The sequence below is a fragment of the Kogia breviceps genome, chromosome 19 (genome assembly GCF_026419965.1).
Source record: "Kogia breviceps isolate mKogBre1 chromosome 19, mKogBre1 haplotype 1, whole genome shotgun sequence".
Classification (NCBI taxonomy): Eukaryota; Metazoa; Chordata; class Mammalia; order Artiodactyla; family Physeteridae; genus Kogia; species Kogia breviceps.
This window is the reverse complement of record NC_081328.1, coordinates 40,360,152-40,377,297: the sequence shown is the minus strand read 5'-3', so window position 1 is coordinate 40,377,297 and position 17,146 is coordinate 40,360,152. Positions and strand designations below refer to the sequence as shown.

The window sequence follows — 17,146 nt, the reverse complement described above, 5'->3', positions numbered from 1 at the left end:
TCCTTAGTTGTGACACGTGGGCTCCTTAGTTGAGGCCTGTGAACGCTTAGTTGCAGCATGCATGTGGGATCTAGTTCCCTGACCAGGGATCGAACCCAGGCCCCCTGCTTTGGGAGCATGGAGTTTTATCCACTGTGCCACCAGGGGAAGTCCCACCTCCTCCTCATTCTATCCTAGGTGTTCAAGTCACTCTATGAACCCCCAGTTATCACCCATAGTAACCATTCCAAAAGGTGGTCTCTATGGAGACCGCTCTTCCAAGCTGCAGACCCGTACAGACTTCAGTGTATCCTTTGGGATATCTTGCAGGCACCTCATACCTCAAGACCCCAGATGATCACTATCTGGTCATTCAATCTAGAAATCAGGGTATCATCCTTAAGTCCTCGCTCCCTATTTCACCTCTTAGTGAAAGGTGAAATTCGCTCACCTAGACCCGTCCATTCCATTTCCCGTATCTCTCTCAAATCTGTCTACCTGCTTCCATCCCCATCCTCTTCAGGCCATCACCATTGCTCAACTTCTGCAAAGACCTAAAACTGGTCTTCCTGCTTGCTCTCTTGCCCCCTACAGTCCATTCTGCACACAGCAACCAAAACTATCTTTTTAAAACAAACCTGATGACCTTAACACTTACAACTGCTTGTCTTACAATGACCCTAAAAGGCCTAGCCCTTGTTTCCCCTCTCCCTTCTCTCACTCCACTCTTCCTAATCACACACAAGGATCGAGCCAAGGGATCGGTCTTTTGTTCCTCAAACATGCCTACCACAGGACCTTTGCACTTGTTTTCTCTGCCCAAAATGCCATCCCCCCAACACTACAGATAGCTTGTTTTTCCCATTCTTCAGATTTAAGCTCAAATGTCACCTCACAGGCCTTCCCTGACCACCCTCTCTAGAGAGGCCTTCTTCTACATCTCCTTGTTTCTGTATCTGTTTACTTGTTCAGTGTCTATCTCTCCAAGTAGAATGCAACGTATCTGTTCATTCATTACAGTAATCTCAGCACCTAAAAGTGCCTGGCATACATTTTACAGTCAAGAATTCTTTGTTGAGGGACTTCCCCGGCGGTCCAGTGGTTAAGATTCTGTGCTTGCAATGCAGGGGACGCAGGTTCGATCTCTGGTCAGGGAACTAAGATCCCACATGCTGTACAATGCAGCCAAAAGAAAAAAAAAAAAAAAAAGGGAATATTTGTTGAATGAGGGAATAAATAAGGCCCACAATGACCTGGGGGATCTGGTGCCCTTGCGGCCTCTCTGCCCAACTCCAGCTACACAGGCCATCCAAGATTCAAACACACCACACTCTCTTCCCAGGCCTCTACACATTCTGCCTATACACATAACCGTTCCCTCTGCCTAGAATGTTCCTCTTCACCTCTCTTCCTAGTTCATTCAGGGCTCCACTTAAAAGACCACTTCCTCCAGGGAGCCTCCTGACCCCCTGACTAAAAGATCTCTATGCATTTGTTTCTTCGGCAGCCTGGATGCCTTCACATTCAATCTTTCTTCCACATCAGGCTTTGCTGGGCTGTAAGCCCCACTAGGACGAGGTCTGTGTGTCTCTCTGGCTCACTGCACTTCGCCCAGAGCCTGGACCAGTGTAGTCCTTAGTGTTTATTGACTGGTGCTAACTGTGGAGACGGGGCACGTGCCCAAAGAGGTCACCACCACAGACTGCTCAGGCCAAGTGCCAAATGAATAGTACAATCCAGTTTTAAAGGAGTTTCTTGTGAGGGTGGCCAGGGGTGGAGAAGTGAGGAAAGATTTAGGTAGACAGGGGGGAGATAGGGAGGCTTCCTGGGCATATGTAAATTCCTTAGGGCAGGATGTATTGGACATATTCCGAGACTAAGAAACAGATCAGGATCATCAGAGTGGAGAATTCCTGATTCACACTGTAGAGACACCTGAAGTCCTGGCCTCACTACTTTGCTCTAGACTCAAGTTCAAACACCTTCTGAAAGTCTCCACCAGCTGATTCCACAGTAACTCCAACATATCTCAAACTGAACTTTTCATTGTCCTGTATCCTCACATCTCCTCCTCAGAGTTCCCCATCTTGGTTAATGATGTATTCAGGGTGTCTCTCTCCTTTACCCCACACATCTCAAGCTATCACAAAAACCTACTACTTCTAAGCTATCCAGACTCCACATTCCAGAGTGAGCTACTAAAAATGCAAGTCAAACAGTTCCCCTTGAGGACTCCTCACGGCCTGTAGGGTTAAAGCCCGCAGACTCCACAGCACACCCTTAGTCCTGCATGGTCTCCCCTGCTTACTTCCTGCTATTTCCCCATCCATTCCTATGTTCCAGCCAGTGCCCAGACTTCTGGGCACTTCACTTTAAAATATATATATATATATTTACTTATTTTTGGATGCGTTGGGTCTTCATTGCTGCACGCAGGCTTTCTCTAGTTGCAGCAAGCGGGGGCTACTCTTCATTGTGGTGCCCGGGCTTCTCATTGCTGTGGCTTCTCTTGTTGCGGAGCACAGGCTCTAGGCAGGCGGGCTTCAGTAGTTGTGGCTCGCGGGTTCTAGACCACAGGTTCAGTAGTTGTGGCGCACGGGCTTAGTTGCTCCGCAGCATGTGGAATCTTCCCAGACCAGGGCTCAAACCCGTGTCCCCTGCATTGGCAGGCAGATTCTTAACCACTGCGCCACGCAGGGAAGTCCCTGGGCACTTCACTTCTGAAGCTTCTGTGTGACATATCTAGTGCCTTCTTGGCCCGCCTTGACCTGGCTCCTCTCCCACTAAAAGCAGCCTTTCGTGACCAATCCCTTTACATCATTTGATTCCTTCGCCTGGCCACCTCTGTCCCCTATGGTTCGCTCCAACCACGGATGGAACCCGTGCCCCCTGCAGTGGAAGCGCAGAGTCTTAACCACTGGACCGCCAGGGAAGTCCCTAGCTCTCTTATTCTTATTACACTGGCAATTATTTTCCTACAGGTCTGTTTACTCCGCAAATTGTGAACTTCTTGAGGAAGTATAATTGTATTTTTTTTTTTTTTGCATCCCAGCACGGATGCACCATAAGAATTCTTACAGCGCACCGTTAAGAGTAACAGCTAAGATTTATCAAACACACTGAGCTGAGTTTCTCAGGGACTGACTTGTCAATCCCCATAACAACCTAATGAGATAGGTACTATCATTATACCCGGTGACAACAGTGTAAACTGGGGCAACAGAGAACTCGTTTGCTCAAGTTCATTTGTCAAGTCCACAGATTTAAATTCAGATGATTCCTGGTCTTAACCACTTAGGACTACTGCCTCTATAAATGCTTGCTGAAGACTAAAGAATCAGTGATCGTCCCAAGTATATGATTTAAGACTTTCCTCATTTAATCTCATCTTCTGAAGGAAGAGGGCTGTCATATACCCGTTCCAGGACTCCAGACACAGAGAGTTAACTGAGATGGAAGCGCCAGTCTAAGCATCTACTGCGGCTGGGAAAGGCCCTTTGCTCCAGAAGAGGGACTGTGAGAGAGCGCGGATATGGGAACACCCTGGGGAGTAGAACTGGGTGGGAGTGAGGGTCTGGCCACTGACTGGCAAGCTATGGAGAGGAGAGGTGGGGGCGGGGGGTCCAGCGTGGGTTCCGGAAGCAGGAAAGACGAGCAGGTGTGGTATCTAAATTAGGATGAGGGCGGGGAGGGCGCTCCGCTCAGACTGGCACAGCTCGGCCTCCGCCCTCAGCGGAGGACCCTCATCTCGGGCGTCTGTTGGTTCTCAGGCCTGGAGCGGGCTGAGACCCGCCCAGGAACACGGGGAACCGAAGCTCGGACGAGCCCCCTTCAGGTTTTCTGGCCTGAGTTGCTGCGTCCCACTTCAACTCTGGCCTCTTCACAGAAGCGGCTGCACGCTTCGGGGTGAACTCCGGGGTGGGGGCGCTGGGGGGAAAAAGAGCCGGGAGCCCGGAGGGAAGGGCGGGGGAGCATGGGCCGGAAGGCGTCCCAGGCTCGGCTGGGAGCCGGCGCTCTCTTTCGACGCCACCCGCTGCCCCCGCCCCGGAGCCGGCCGGGACGGCACAACGTCTCCGCCCCCAGCGCACCGCGCACCTCACCTTGAACGCAGCTCCACCCACCGCCATCCTATTGGGCCGGCCGGGCCGAGGCGAGACGGCAATTGGCCGAGGTGGCTCCTGAAAGCCCCGCCCATATCCCCGCCCCCGTCCCCGTCCGCCGGTACTTTGGACGGCGGCGTGGCGCCCCTCCTCCCCGCCCGGTCCCCGCCCCCTGGAGCAAATGCTGCCGAGCTGCGGCCGCGGGGCAGATGCACGCGCTCGGGCCCTTCTAGCAGGCGCGAGCAGTCGCTGGGCGCGCGAAAGCGAAAGAAGGAAGAGGAAGGGAGGGCGGGGGCGGGGTGTTGAGGAGGGGCGGGAGGAGGAAGAGGAGGAGGTTGGAGCGCGCTCGCGCTTGGCCTCGCGCCCGCGCGAAGGGAGGGGGGAGAGGGGCGCGCGCGCGCACGCTCGCGTTCTCGCTCGCTCCATCCATCCATCCTCCGGTCGCGGCACGCGCGCGCGCTCCGGGCTCGCGCCGCACCCCCCGCCCGGGAGAGGCGGGCTGGAGTGGGGGGCGGGGGGAGGGGCGCGCGGACGGCGCGCGGATTGCGCGCGGGCGGGGTGAGGTGAGGAGGAGGAGGCGGCGACGGGACGAGAAGGGAGGGGAAGGGGCCATGGCCGCCCGGTGAGGCGGCGAGGCGGGGGGGCGGCCCGACCCCCCGGCCCCGGGCCCTGGGCCCCGGGGAGAGGCGAGGACGGACCGACGGACATGGGGCTCCGGAGCAGCCGCCGCCGCCGCCGCCGCCGGAGGACGCGGCCCTGAGAGGCCGCCGGGCCCCGGCGCGGCCCCCCGGGCGGGGTGAGTACGGGACGGAGACGGGGACGGGGGAGGGGCCTGCGGGGGGCGGGGGGCGGGGCCCGAGGCGGGGCTTGGGCCCCCTCCCCCCAGGTCTGGGTCAGCGCCCCTTCCCCTCCCCCCGGGCCGACGCGGAAACGCCCGGCTTCCCCCGGCTTCCCGGCCCGGCCGGGGCCCCCCGCTCTCCCCCTGTCTGGGTCCCCCCTGGGCGGGGCAGGGCCGGCCGGGGAGGGGGCGCGGGGCCTTTGTTAGGGAGCCAGGCCCCAGCCCCCGGGACAATAGAGACACCCTCCCGGACTCCTCTCCCCGGCCGGCCGGGGCTGTCGGCGGGCGGGGAAGAAGAGGGGCCGGGACGCGTCCCACTCTGCCCACTCTCTAGGGGTCGGTCTGTCCCGGACCGGCGCCGGCCTCCGGCGGCTCGGCTCTCCTCCCCCCAGTTGGTATGATGCAGCAGCAGTGCCGCAGGGACGGGGGAAGAGCCGAGGCCCGGCCTCCTACCCTCCCCAGTGCCCCCGGCTCATTTGTCAGTCCCCACCCCACTGTAGGCCGGCAGCTCCTTAAACTCGTACCCACCGTTCAGAGGGGCCCCGGACTGTGGGCGCTGTTTCTGAATCCTTTGGTGAGGATTCCTGGACTTTGGGGCTCTTGGAGAGACTTCCGGGCTGGTCCTGAGGGAGGGAGGGAGGGTGGTTATCTAAAAGAAGAACAGGTAAGAGGAGTGCCCACTCTTGGCCTGCCATCCCACCGGACTCTACCTCCTCTTGCTCATGGTGGCTAGAAATGCCCCTTTAGCTCTAGATTTCTGTGGGCTCTGCTCCCCTTCTGTAGTGGCAGGCTTATTTCAAGGGAAGATAGAGTGGGGTGAAGGTTGTAGGGTCCTAGGGCCATTCCTACTTCTGGTAGCAGTACCCCCCCAAGTGGACATCCTGGCTGAAAGCAGAGGTGACTGAGGAGAGCCTAGGGAAGGGAGGGGAGTGTATTTAGGAGTCTGTGCAGTTCTTTGCCACACCCTGTGGGTTTGCTTTGAGGCCTTAGAGTTCCTTCTCCTCCCCCTGCTGCATTGCACCATGGGTATCGAAGAGAGGTTTGAGTTTTGGGGACCTGGGGGGAGCTGCTGCCTCCTGTATACCCAGACTCTGATTGGCAGTAGAGTCCAGGGCCTGAGTTCAGGCTTGGGAAGGACTAGGCCGCCCTTGGGTTTCAGGCCCTGAAGGACCATCCAGACTTAGTGAGCCTAGGCTTTAGGGAGAGGTGGATCCTGATGCCACCATTGAGCTCTGGGCAGCGAGGTGCGGAGGAGAGGTGGCAGTCATCAGAGGTGCCTTGGACTCACACCAACACCCCCACCCCCATGTGTGCAGCCGTGTTGCCGCCCGCTGTGCTATGAGCAGTCAGAGCGCCGTCTCCACAAGAGTTTACAAATGAAAATGGAGGAAATGTCTTTGTCTGGCCTGGATAACAGCAAACTAGAGGTGAGGGCTCCCCCACGTGTGCCTCCAGTTCTTTCTCGATGTTTCTTCGTCACTTTATCTGGCATCCACACCAGAGAGGAATTTGGGTAGTCAGCCTTGTTCCTTAAAGGGAATAGCCAGCTACGAAGGCCCGAGTATCCAGAAGAAGAAAGAACTCGAAGTCAAGATGGGGAAAATGGCAAAGAAAGCATTATTTTTGACCAGGGCGAATTGGCAGGAGATTTGGTTGGTGAGAGTTGCTCTCAGTCCATGGGACTATGACTCTTGTGACCCTGGATGTTCTCCCCTGGGCCCAGGCCATCGCTCAGGAGATATACGCGGACCTGGTCGAGGATTCTTGTTTGGGATTCTGCTTTGAGGTACACCGGGCTGTCAAGTGTGGCTATTTCTTCCTGGACGACACGGACCCTGATAGCATGAAGGATTTTGGTGAGCTTCAGGGTTGAAGGAGAGCAGTCTAGCCCTGTCCTGGGAGTGCTTGGAGGGTCCTTCTCTGGCAACCGCACCACATGTAGAACGTGGAGCTCCTGTGAGCTTAGGGGCTTTGAAGAGGCCATGGGGCCATGGGTGGGAACGAGAAGTGAGGGTCCCCTGCCCACCCTGATCGACACGCCTCTCCTGTCCCCAGAGATCGTGGACCAGCCGGGGTTGGACATCTTTGGACAGGTTTTCAACCAGTGGAAGAGCAAGGAGTGTGTTTGCCCCAATTGCAGCCGCAGCATTGCCGCCTCCCGTTTTGCTCCCCATCTGGAGAAGTGCCTGGGAATGGGTCGGAACAGCAGTCGAATCGCCAACCGCCGGTGAGGGCTTCTCCCCCTGCTAGAACCAGAGCGGCTCATCTTTTGCAGCCCATCCCATGGTGTAGCCCCCCAGGGGCATTTGTAGGGCACAGAGGGTGGGTCATGCTTGGGCCCAGATGCTCCACTGTACCTGTGAAGTCGGGGGCAGAGAGGTGGCAGCCTTGACCCTTCCTCTTCCCTACCCTTGGCAGGATTGCCAATAGCAACAACATGAACAAGTCTGAGAGTGACCAAGAGGATAACGACGACATCAATGACAACGACTGGTCCTATGGCTCAGAGAAGAAAGGTGTTTGGGGATCTGGGGAATTTGGGGGCCATTGGGGTGAGGCGGGCACCCAGGAATTGGGTATGCAACGGTCATAAGTTGTTATCCTGAATGGGGGGGCGTGTGGAGAGTGTAGCTTTGTACTTTCCTTTAGGTGCCCTTAGCTTGGGTACTTAATGTGACCCTACCTTTTATCCTTTTGTCCTACACAGCCAAGAAGAGGAAATCAGACAAGGTGAGAGCTGGGGCAAGCATGAGGGAGATTTGGGCGAAGGACACATACCCTCCCCTTTGGGTAGGGAGTCCTCGGGTGTCTTGACTCAAGTCTGAGGTCGTTGGGTACCTCTCTGGGTTCTGGGATGAGGGTGTCTGGTGGGCAGGAGGGCAGCAGAGGCCTTGGGGGAAGGGGGGAGGAGGGGATATGGGTAGACGGGCCTCTTACTGATGGGGAAGACTAGGAATTTGAGGATGTTTCTTTGTCAAATCTTTTTTCCTTCCCTGGGTTCTCGGCTCCCCCTTATCGTTACCCTTTCCCCAAAGCTATGGTATCTCCCATTCCAGAACCCCAATTCCCCTCGAAGATCCAAGTCTTTAAAACACAAAAATGGTAAGTGGGGCTGGAATAACGGGAGTGATTCTAGCTGTGTCTCCTGGGACTCGTTGCTGGAGGGCAGAGGGGGCGCGTGGGGCGGGCCGGGGTATGGAGGGAGGGCCTGTGATCCTTCTATCACCCCCACTTCCTCTCTGGTTATTTTCAGGGTTCTCTGTCTGTACCTCTGCATCAAACACCCTTCCCCTTCTTTTTTCTTCTTCAGGGGAACTTAGCAATTCGGATCCTTTTAAGGTGAGTAGGGGCTGCCCCTTGTAGGTTCCCTCTCATTGTCCTTGTTGTGAGTTGGGTGGGATTGGACAAGTGGGGATCAGAATGCTGACAGCCAGAAGCACTAGATGGGGTGTTTAGGTCTTGCATATGTATGTTCTTTGTAGGTCCCAACCCCTTACCCCTGTGCAGGTGGGGTGGAAGGGATTGTTGGAAAACTGCTGGGCAGTCGTAAGGCCTTCTCACTTAGGAAGGGATTAGAGGGACTGATTCTGCCCCCCACCCCCTTCTTTGGCTGCCCCTTCTCTAACCTGTACCTCTGGTTCTTCTTGCCCAGTATAACAACTCAACTGGGATCAGCTACGAGACCCTGGGGCCGGAGGAGCTGCGTAGCCTGCTCACCACGGTGAGGGACCAGGGAAGGGGGAGGCCCTCGGGAGCGAGCTGAGCCACAGGCAGTAGTTGAGGCCCTGAAAGAGGCTGCTGACATAGCAGTGAGGGCACCTAGGTCCCTCTCTGGAATTAGATTTCCTGGCCATTGGTGGTCTGGGGCCATCTGCCGTGGACACCCTGGGGCCATTTCTGCTTATAGTCTAGCATTTGTACAGAAGAGAATGTCTAGTGTCTAGAGTAGGCTTTCCTCCATCCCTCCTTTCAGCTTATATTCCTCTTCCAGCAATGTGGGGTGATTTCTGAACACACCAAGAAGATGTGCACAAGGTGAGTGAGCTCAGAACCTAGGAACAGGTTCTACACACTCCCCCTGGGCACGGGTCGGGAGTACGCCTGGACTTGAGCGGCAGGACTCCCACCCTTCCCCTCCCCTCTTCTAATGGTCAGGCCTTAGGCCATAATCTGGGGGCTCTCCGTTCATCCCTTCCCTGCCTGTGTCCATCCCTCCCACCTCTGCTGAGGGGAGGGGCTTCACCTGTATTCCTCAGACCCTTCCTGCCTTGTCAGGGTCTGATAATTCTCTCCCCACCAGGTCCCTGCGCTGCCCCCAGCACACGGATGAGCAGCGGCGAGCCGTGCGGATTTACTTCCTCGGACCCTCAGCGTGAGTTACCCTCCAGGAAAGGTGGTGGGTTGTGGAGGATAAGGATGATGATTAGTATCTCTGAAGCCCTTCTCTGGCCTCTTCCCTTTCCAGCGTCCTTCCAGAGGTCGAGAGTTCCCTGGATAATGACAGCTTTGACATGACTGACAGCCAGGCCCTGATCAGCCGGCTTCAGTGGGATGGCTCCTCTGATCTCTCACCCTCTGATTCAGGTTCCTCCAAGACGAGTGAGAATCAGGGATGGGGTCTAGGTAGGTGATACAGCTGGGCCCCAGGGGCTCTCTGCCTGAAGCCAAGGAGGGGGGAGCACCTTGCGTTCCCCTGCCACGACCCTCCCCTCAACCCTCGTGCCTCTTTCTCTTCAGGTACCAACAGCTCCGAGTCACGGAAAACCAAGAAAAAGAAATCCCATCTGAGCCTGGTAGGGACTGCCTCTGGCCTGGGCTCCAACAAGAAGAAAAAGCCAAAGCCTCCGGCACCCCCGACGCCCAGCATCTACGATGACATCAACTGACTTGGGTGCAACGGATAGCCTTTGGCTGAGCAGAGCCCTCCCTCCCGACCCCCACCCAGGTGGCATAGCCTGGCAAATGGACGGCTGCTGGGGGTTTGGGCTTGGGAAGTTTGGTGGGCCAGGCAGGCAGAGGATCCAATTATGCACCCCTGGGGGGTGTCAGGGTCTTCTGCGATGGAGCACGAGCCCTCGGCGTGCAGGACTCAGACCTGGACATATTATGCCTTGGACATAAGTTCGGTGGGGAGGCGGTTTTCCTATTTATTCTGTGAGTTACTGGATGTCCAGCTAGGCCAGGGGCCTGACCTGGGCACTGTGCCAGGGCACTGCCGCCCCCTACCCCAGGAACTGGACTAAGCCCTGCCGAGGAGCATCGTGGCTACCCGGGAGGCGGTGGGTTGGAAGCTGAGCCTGGAGGGGGCCTCCCCCAGCTGCCCTCAGCAATGTGAATGGGTCCGGTGCTTGGAGCTGAGGAGCAGGGCTGGGCGTGTCCTGTCTGTGTGCAGAAGCAGCCTATCAAACGCCCCTGTCCCAGGGGTAGGCAGGCACAGCGAGCTGTCTGCTGAGGTAGGCGTCCAGAACTGCCGCCGCCTTCCCTGCCCCTCACAGGGGCAGCCCTTTCCCCTCAGTCCCCATGGGCCTCCTTGGCAGCAGGAGCTGTCCTTTTGTTGTTGGGTGCCAGGAAAGGGCCTCCAGCCTCTACAGCTTCAAGGGCAGGGGGAGGGTAGGAGGAGGGAGCTGTGTATCAAAATGACTCCCCCCTACCTCTCCTCCCTGACCCAGGGCTGGCGAGGAGTGGGGCCCCAAGGTGAGAGGGAACGGTGCTGCTTTATTTGAAATGTTTTCTTACCTCATTCCCTGCCCCAGGAAGGGGCCCAGCCTCACCCTCCTGGGGTGGCCCCATGTTCCTCCCGCCTACCCTGCCCCACTGCCCTAGCAGGGCAGCCCAAGTTCCCAACTGCTGCTTGCCACCCCCTCTTTCACCTTGACCAGCTCCAGTTCCTCTCTCGATGCTCCTGCCTCTGAAGCCTGCCCTATTTCCCCTTCCTTAGCAGCTTTTAAGTTATTTATTCTGTACTTGTGGTTTGGGGCTCTGAGGAAAATCCTGATCTTTTACTTCTCCCCCCTTGCTAGGAGCGGGGCAGGAAGAGAGGGTGGTCTCTGTGCTCTGGGCTGTCAGCGGAGGGGGAAGGGGCGCCATGCCTAGACAGTGCCCCTCTGTGGGACTGTGGTGCCAGTGTGCCCACCTGCCTGGTCTACATCCTGAAGAGATGTATCGTCCCACCTCCATGCGGGCACCATCGCTCTCAGGAGCTGAGCTGGAGGACTGCAGTCTGGGCAGGGAGCAGAGCTGACTGACACAGGGATGGAGTTGACCCTGAGCCATGTTCTCTGGCACTTGCAGGACGTGTCCCCTGTCCTCCTCCCAGGAGGAGCCATCCCACATTTGGGTAGCTAGTACCCAGGACTGGTTGGACTGATTTGGGTTAGGGACCCTAGAGGGTTAAGGGAACAAGAGATAGGGCTGTAGTACCCTGTCTGGAACCCCAATCTCCCCCTGGGGTGGCTCTGATTGTGGCTGACGCCTGGTTACAAACTGGTTTTTAACCCAAGAATTGTTATTTTTTAAAAAGCCAAATTTTGGCAGGAGTTAGAATAAATCCTGGGGCCTGGGCTCCTCTGTTCTCGCTCTTCCACAGCCTTCTCCCTCTAAGGGGAAGCCAGAGGGAAAGGAGGATCTCAGCCAGCCTCCAGCCTGCTCCCAAATGAAGACTTGGGAGTAGGTTGAAGGTGAAGGGAGGAAGGCCGCAGGCCACTCTTCCTTCTGAGAGGCAGCTGCAGCTCAGGCCCTAATAAATACACCCTTTCACCTCTGGCCTCTCCCATTCCCCCTTCTGGTTGGAGGAGGGAGAAGTGGGAAGTAGTTTGGGAACTGGTTTGTCCACATCCACTTCCCCATTGTTCCCTGGCCCGCCCTCAGGGCAGAGCCCCCTGCCCAGGCTGGGTAAGAGATGGGCTTGGTCCAGCAGAGACCCTGAGGGAGCAAACCCCTTTCCTTCCGGGGAGAGTGTGCCCCCCCCTACCATGTAGTTGAACAGGGGCTAGGAGCTCCCCACTCCCTTCCCTCTAACAGCAGGCTGTGTGGGTTTCAATTCCCATCCTTCCCACCCCGGCTAGGTGTCGTCCACCCTGTATTCTATCATGTGTCTGAGTGTGTGTGGGGGGGTTCTGTACTAATTTCCATGGCCGGTGGCTTTTCCTTCCATGCATCACTCCCCCCCGCATGCCCAGGGGCCACCCGCCTGGCATTACCGCATGCTGGGGTCATTGGGGGAGGGGGGTGGGGCTCACGCTGTCCTGTGGTCTTGAGATTTTTATTTTTGCATATGTAATCCATCCTGTACAGGTAGCTAACTTTGTAAACGCTGTGTATTCCCCCTGCCCCCATGGCTGCTGGTGTAAATAAACTGCATCTCCCGTTGGTAGCCCGGCCTACCCACCCTCATTCCCATGTTGCTGGGGGCAGAGCAACGGCATTCTCTTAATGTCACAGGAGACTCCACGGCCACAAAAATGGAACTTTATTCAGTCACAGATACTGGCCCTCCATCCAAGAGTCCCAGAGGCAAGGGCCTGGGGCCCAGTGCTCCATACCCAGAGCTCGTCCTTGGAGCTGGGCAGAGTAGGACACTGGCTGAGGGCCAGAGCTGCCTCTTGCTTACAGCCTTAGGCCTAGGGTAGCAGCAGCTGTGGCCCGGCCTCTCCCAATGCTGGGGGCTTGGCTTTGTGCCCCAATCCCCTTCCTGACTGAGCTCTATAAGGGACTGTTTTTTTTAAAAAAGAATATAAGCAAAGTGCTTGGAAAAAAAGAACACTGGAAACCATCCAGAACACAGAGAACACCCTATTCCTGCTACAGGGTGGAGGGAGAAAGTAGAGGTGGCCAGGTGCCTATAGGGAAGGCTGACACAAACTTCACTCCTACCCATGTGATTTCAGTCTCAAAAGATGGATATTCGACTAGGGAACCGAAAGATACTCCAGGCTCCCTATAGAAGTATGCTGGGGCCATGCTGAGCTGCCCTGACAGGCAGCCCTGGGGGCTGAGGAGCAGACATGCAGGATAATGGAAAGAGCTAGGGCCACAGCTGGGAGGGAATCCTCAGAGCCCAGGCTCCCCATTGAGCTGGAACACCAGCTCAGCTCTGAACTTCAGGACCTTAAAAGTGAAGGAAGATGACATTCTCATTTCTACCTGAGTTGTGCTTGCAGAGGGGTTGTCTGTACCCTCGTGGACGTGAAGGGGAGGCCCCGTGCCTGCCTCCTGGGTCCTATGGAGGGGGACCCACCACATCCTTTCCACCCGTCCCTCCCAGGCCCTTGGGCCCAGCTCTGGCCAGGAAAGGGGGGAGGCCATAAAGGAGGAAGACCACACCTTTCATTTTCTCCCTACGGTCCTTATCGTCCATACATCCCAAATACTAGGAAGCTGAAGAAGACGGTGACCCCCACCAGGGAGACAGTGGCAGGTGCTGTGAAGAACTGGCGGTAATTGATACGGAAGTACCAGACCACACCCAACAGCACCACAAACACAGGCACCATGAGGCTGCCCACACTGACGCCAAGGCTGGGCGGCTCAGTGGCTGAAGAGGGGGCCAGGGAGGCCGAGGGGCCTGGAACAGCTGACCCAGGGGGTGAGTGGTGACAGTGAATCACACAGTTGTCAGTAATGTTCAGGGAACGCAGTGTGCGGGCTGGGTCCTGCAGCAGGCGGCCCTGGTAGATCAGTTTCATCTGGCTTTCTTGTCCAGGGAAGTATTTACTGTAAGGATGAGAGAGACAGAAGGAAAGACAGAGGGCAAGGAATGAGAAGGCCAAAAGGCCTGGACCAACAAAGCAAGGCACTGGGGGGAAATTGCAGGGTGGCTTTCTAAGGAAGTATTCCCCCACCCACCCTGTAAGGGCCACACCTGACGCTTCCCTGCTGCTCCCACGTCTGTATCAGCCTCCTCCGAGAAGACCAAGGGCTGGGGGCACGGGGTACAAGCAGCCTCCCACTTCCCAGCCCACTTACCTCTTCAGAGCACCCACAGTATCCTCTGGCCTGGCCACAGCCAGCTCCTCGGTGTCATTGAGGAATTTGAGCCGCACATTGATGAGGCAGGTGCTATCCTCAGATCTCTGGGGCACCTCTGGACCGCTGCTCCCCGGGCCCGCTTGTCTTTTGGGCAGGCCTTGGATGTCAAGCAGATGCTCAAGGCTGGGCTCAATACCACCCCCAGCTCCGGGTTCCCCTGTGGAGTCTCCCCCACCTTCGCCAGCCTCTTCAGCCTTCTCATCATTACCCTCTGATGGATGCGGGAGTTCGCTTGGCTCTGGGGTGCCTTGGCCCGCCACCAGATGGTCCACATGCCCAAGGTGGAGGACGGATGTGTCGCCAGCTGACACAATAGTGCCCAGGAGCTGGTTGCTACCGCTGTCGGCTACGTAGGTAGAGAGCCAAGCTAGGACCAAGGCTAGAATCAGCACCACCACACCTGCCACCACAGTCACCTCATTACCCACACCCTCAATAAGGGTGACATCAGAGAGCTCCATGGCCTGGCTGCTGACTGGATCCACACTGCAGGAACAAAGGGGGATAGCATCAGCAGGGCATGAGGGGTTGCAACCAGGTTTCTATTTGTTTAGGCTCTAACTGACCCAGCCCTGAAAGAAAATGGAGTTCAGTGTCCTGTAGAGACACACACCTTCCGAACTCTGGACCCCCAATCTACAGCTAAGGACTTACCCCTTGCCTCTATTGTGAAACACCCTTCCTCTCTCACATTCCAACCCCCCCAGTAAGCATGGATCATCAGGAAAACCTTACAGCTTTGTTGCTGCTGCTGCTGTTACTGTTTGTTGCTTTTTTGACAGGTGGGGAAAACATTTGCTTCTGTGAGCCCTGAGTTTCTCTAGGATTTTTTTTTTTTTGCAGTACACGGGCCTCTCACTGTTGTGGCCTCTCCCCGTTGCAGAGCACAGGCTCCGGATGCGCAGGCTCAGCCGCTCCACGGCATGTGGGATCTTCCCAGACCGGGGCACGAACCCGTGACCCCTGCATCCGCAGGCGGACTCTCAACCACTGCGCCACCAGGAAGCCCAGGATTTTAATCTATTGGTAAAGCAACTATGCCCCCCCTGAGATGCCTCTAAGGTGGCTTCAGAGAAACCAAAAAAGCCAGGAATATTTTATTTGGGGCCCCTTTGGAGGCATAGCACAGCCACTCTTGCCAGATTGTGTCATTTGAACTCAGTCTCATTCATGGTCACAGATCTAGGTCCAGATGTCAAGAGCCAAAGAAAATTAATTTATCAAAAGCAAAGTCAGACCACCCCAAAGGGACAGCTCAGTAGGGGCCATCAACAGACACTATGCAGCGGACATTGTGTCTGCCTCCTCCGAAGTTCTTCTGGCAGCAAAGCAGAACAGACACCAGAAGCACCACCGTGCTGGGTCACTGTAGGCTCACAAATGCAAAACCACTACCTGCATGGAACTGATTCGGACAAGATTCCAAAATGGCTCTCACAATCCATATCGCAATCTCCCCTCTTGTCCTGTGTTCTCCCTCGGCAGTTTCTTAGAAAGGTAGGGAGGAGATCTTCTTGCTCCTTGGAGTACCTACTCTTTCTCTTGGAGAATCTGCTGCTTTCAAAGCTGTCCCTGGGCAAATCCAGTCTGATGATTATCATTACCAGACTATTCTCACAGCACCTATAAAACTTCATTATACTTATCTACCAGTCCTCTCTACTAGACTCCTGGAAGATAAGGTTCACATGTATTTCTCTATGTACCGTAGTGCCCAGCATAACCCCACAGTAGCTGCTCAAAGAATACTGCGAAACATATCAACGTTTGAATACTTTTCACATCCTTATTTAGTACATGGACCCTGGAATCAGGGGAAAAAAAAAAACCCACAAAACCCAAAACTAACTATAACCCCCTCTGCCTCTTACTAGTTCTGTAACCTCAAACAATTTTCTCAGAGCCTCAGCTTTCTCATAAGTAAAATGGGGTTAAAAACAGTACCTACCTCATAAGGTTGTTTTGAAGATGACACGAAATCATCGAAGCAAAATACTTAGCACAATGCCTGGCACATTGCAACTGTTCAGTAAACAAACAGTAGCAGTTATTTATCACTCCCACAACTAACCCCTAATGGTAAGAAGGTTAACGTCATTAACCCTGAATTAAAGAAAAGGAAACTGCGGCGAACGGAGGCAAAAACGACTGGCACAGGCACCGGGAACTTTCCAGGGGAGGGACTGGGCAGGACCCCAGGTCTCCCTCCTCAGAGGCCTTTGCTCGCTCCTCAACCCGTGAGCGACCCTGACGGCGCGGTGAGGAGGGGTCCCCGATCCTGCCTTTTCTGACGCGAAGGCTCCGCGTTTGGGCGGTCCTATTCCCGTGGCGCTGGAGGGGAGTCCGTGGGTCCACCCAAGCCGAAAAGCTGCCTAGTTCCGGCCACCATGGCCAAACCCGCTTCTCCCAGCCCGCGACGGGTAGAGTCAGGTGAGGGGTTCACAAACCATCCACACCCCTCACACTTCGGGGCGGAGCCGGGAGACCGGGGGCGGGGCTTGAGTACGCGGGGGAACATGGGAAATTAAAGGGGATCTGGACCGGTACTGTGCCTGGATAAGGAAGGAGATCCTCACCTGAAACGGCCAGACTAAGTGTTTTGACTTCGCCAAGACGGCCGGGGACTCACCTTTCTATAGGGGCTGGGGGAGGGGCTGGCTAGCCCTGATTCTGTCCAGGGTCCTGTCTCTTCCGGCTTCTCCCGGAAGCTGTTAGAACCAGAGACAGGAAGTTCCGCCTCCGCGCCTTGCACTGATGACGACAAGCTACGTAAAGCGGGCTGACGTAAACGTATTCTTTAAATAAAAGGGACAGGTTTCTCAGCGGAAGGAGGGGCGGAGTTATTGTTGGCGGGATCCTGGCCCTCCCGGGGCAGGGCCACGCCTGGTGGGCGGGGCCTAAGGAGCCCATGGGTGAGGGGCGGGGCCAGGAGGGAGTTAGGGGAGGTGCGTGAGGAAGGGGTGTGACTTCGCCGTCTGGATGTCCGAGCGGGCTGGCACCGCTGGGCAGACCAGAGCGGCGCTTTCCTCTTCGCAGCGTTTTTCTTCCGGCCTTGCTCCCAGCTTCCCGGGCTGACTGGATTTATTACTGCTCTGCAACGCGCACTGAGCTCCAGGTTAGCGGAATCAGCCGGGACTGGTCTTTCTGATCTCAAGGAGTTCAACGCAGGGCTAGTCGAGATGACAGACAGACAAGGAGACAA

General features: G+C 56.2%; 2 protein-coding genes and 1 long non-coding RNA gene across 13 annotated transcripts; 1 reads left to right on the top strand and 2 right to left on the bottom strand.

Moving 5' to 3' along the window:
• Nucleotides 1-3,422: 3,422 nt before the first annotated feature.
• Nucleotides 3,423-5,809, bottom strand: LOC136793213 (uncharacterized). The gene is made up of 3 exons (XR_010838195.1): nucleotides 5,628-5,809; nucleotides 5,446-5,540; nucleotides 3,423-3,906 (listed from the first exon to the last, which is right to left on the bottom strand). It is a non-coding gene; the product is annotated as an uncharacterized lncRNA (long non-coding RNA).
• Nucleotides 4,652-12,289, top strand: ATXN7L3 (ataxin 7 like 3). Of its 10 annotated transcripts, none has more exons than XM_067021267.1 (13): nucleotides 4,652-4,875; nucleotides 6,234-6,344; nucleotides 6,641-6,773; nucleotides 6,973-7,144; nucleotides 7,336-7,433; nucleotides 7,625-7,647; nucleotides 7,953-8,019; nucleotides 8,171-8,256; nucleotides 8,570-8,638; nucleotides 8,891-8,952; nucleotides 9,218-9,289; nucleotides 9,383-9,540; nucleotides 9,655-12,289. In XM_067021267.1, exons 2-13 carry the CDS (start codon nucleotides 6,294-6,296, stop codon nucleotides 9,801-9,803), a joined length of 1,140 nt encoding a protein of 379 aa, XP_066877368.1. In that variant the 5' UTR covers nucleotides 4,652-4,875; nucleotides 6,234-6,293; the 3' UTR covers nucleotides 9,804-12,289. The 10 variants fall into 10 exon arrangements, with proteins under 10 accessions (XP_066877368.1, XP_066877369.1, XP_066877364.1 ...); XM_067021263.1 differs by lacking the exon at nucleotides 4,652-4,875 and adding an exon at nucleotides 5,193-5,491; XM_067021264.1 differs by lacking the exon at nucleotides 4,652-4,875 and adding an exon at nucleotides 5,195-5,491 and having other exon boundaries at nucleotides 7,974-8,019.
• A 78-nt stretch (nucleotides 12,290-12,367) lies between these two features.
• On the bottom strand, nucleotides 12,368-16,699 carry TMUB2 (transmembrane and ubiquitin like domain containing 2). 2 transcript variants are annotated; one of them, XM_059046358.2, is made up of 4 exons: nucleotides 16,574-16,699; nucleotides 15,893-15,966; nucleotides 13,882-14,430; nucleotides 12,368-13,629 (listed from the first exon to the last, which is right to left on the bottom strand). In XM_059046358.2, the coding sequence occupies exons 2-4, from the start codon at nucleotides 15,925-15,927 to the stop codon at nucleotides 13,263-13,265; spliced, it is 951 nt and encodes a 316-aa protein (XP_058902341.1). In that variant the 5' UTR covers nucleotides 15,928-15,966; nucleotides 16,574-16,699; the 3' UTR covers nucleotides 12,368-13,262. The 2 variants fall into 2 exon arrangements, with proteins under 2 accessions (XP_058902341.1, XP_058902340.1); XM_059046357.2 differs by having other exon boundaries at nucleotides 16,521-16,652.
• Between the last annotated feature and the right edge of the window lie 447 nt (nucleotides 16,700-17,146).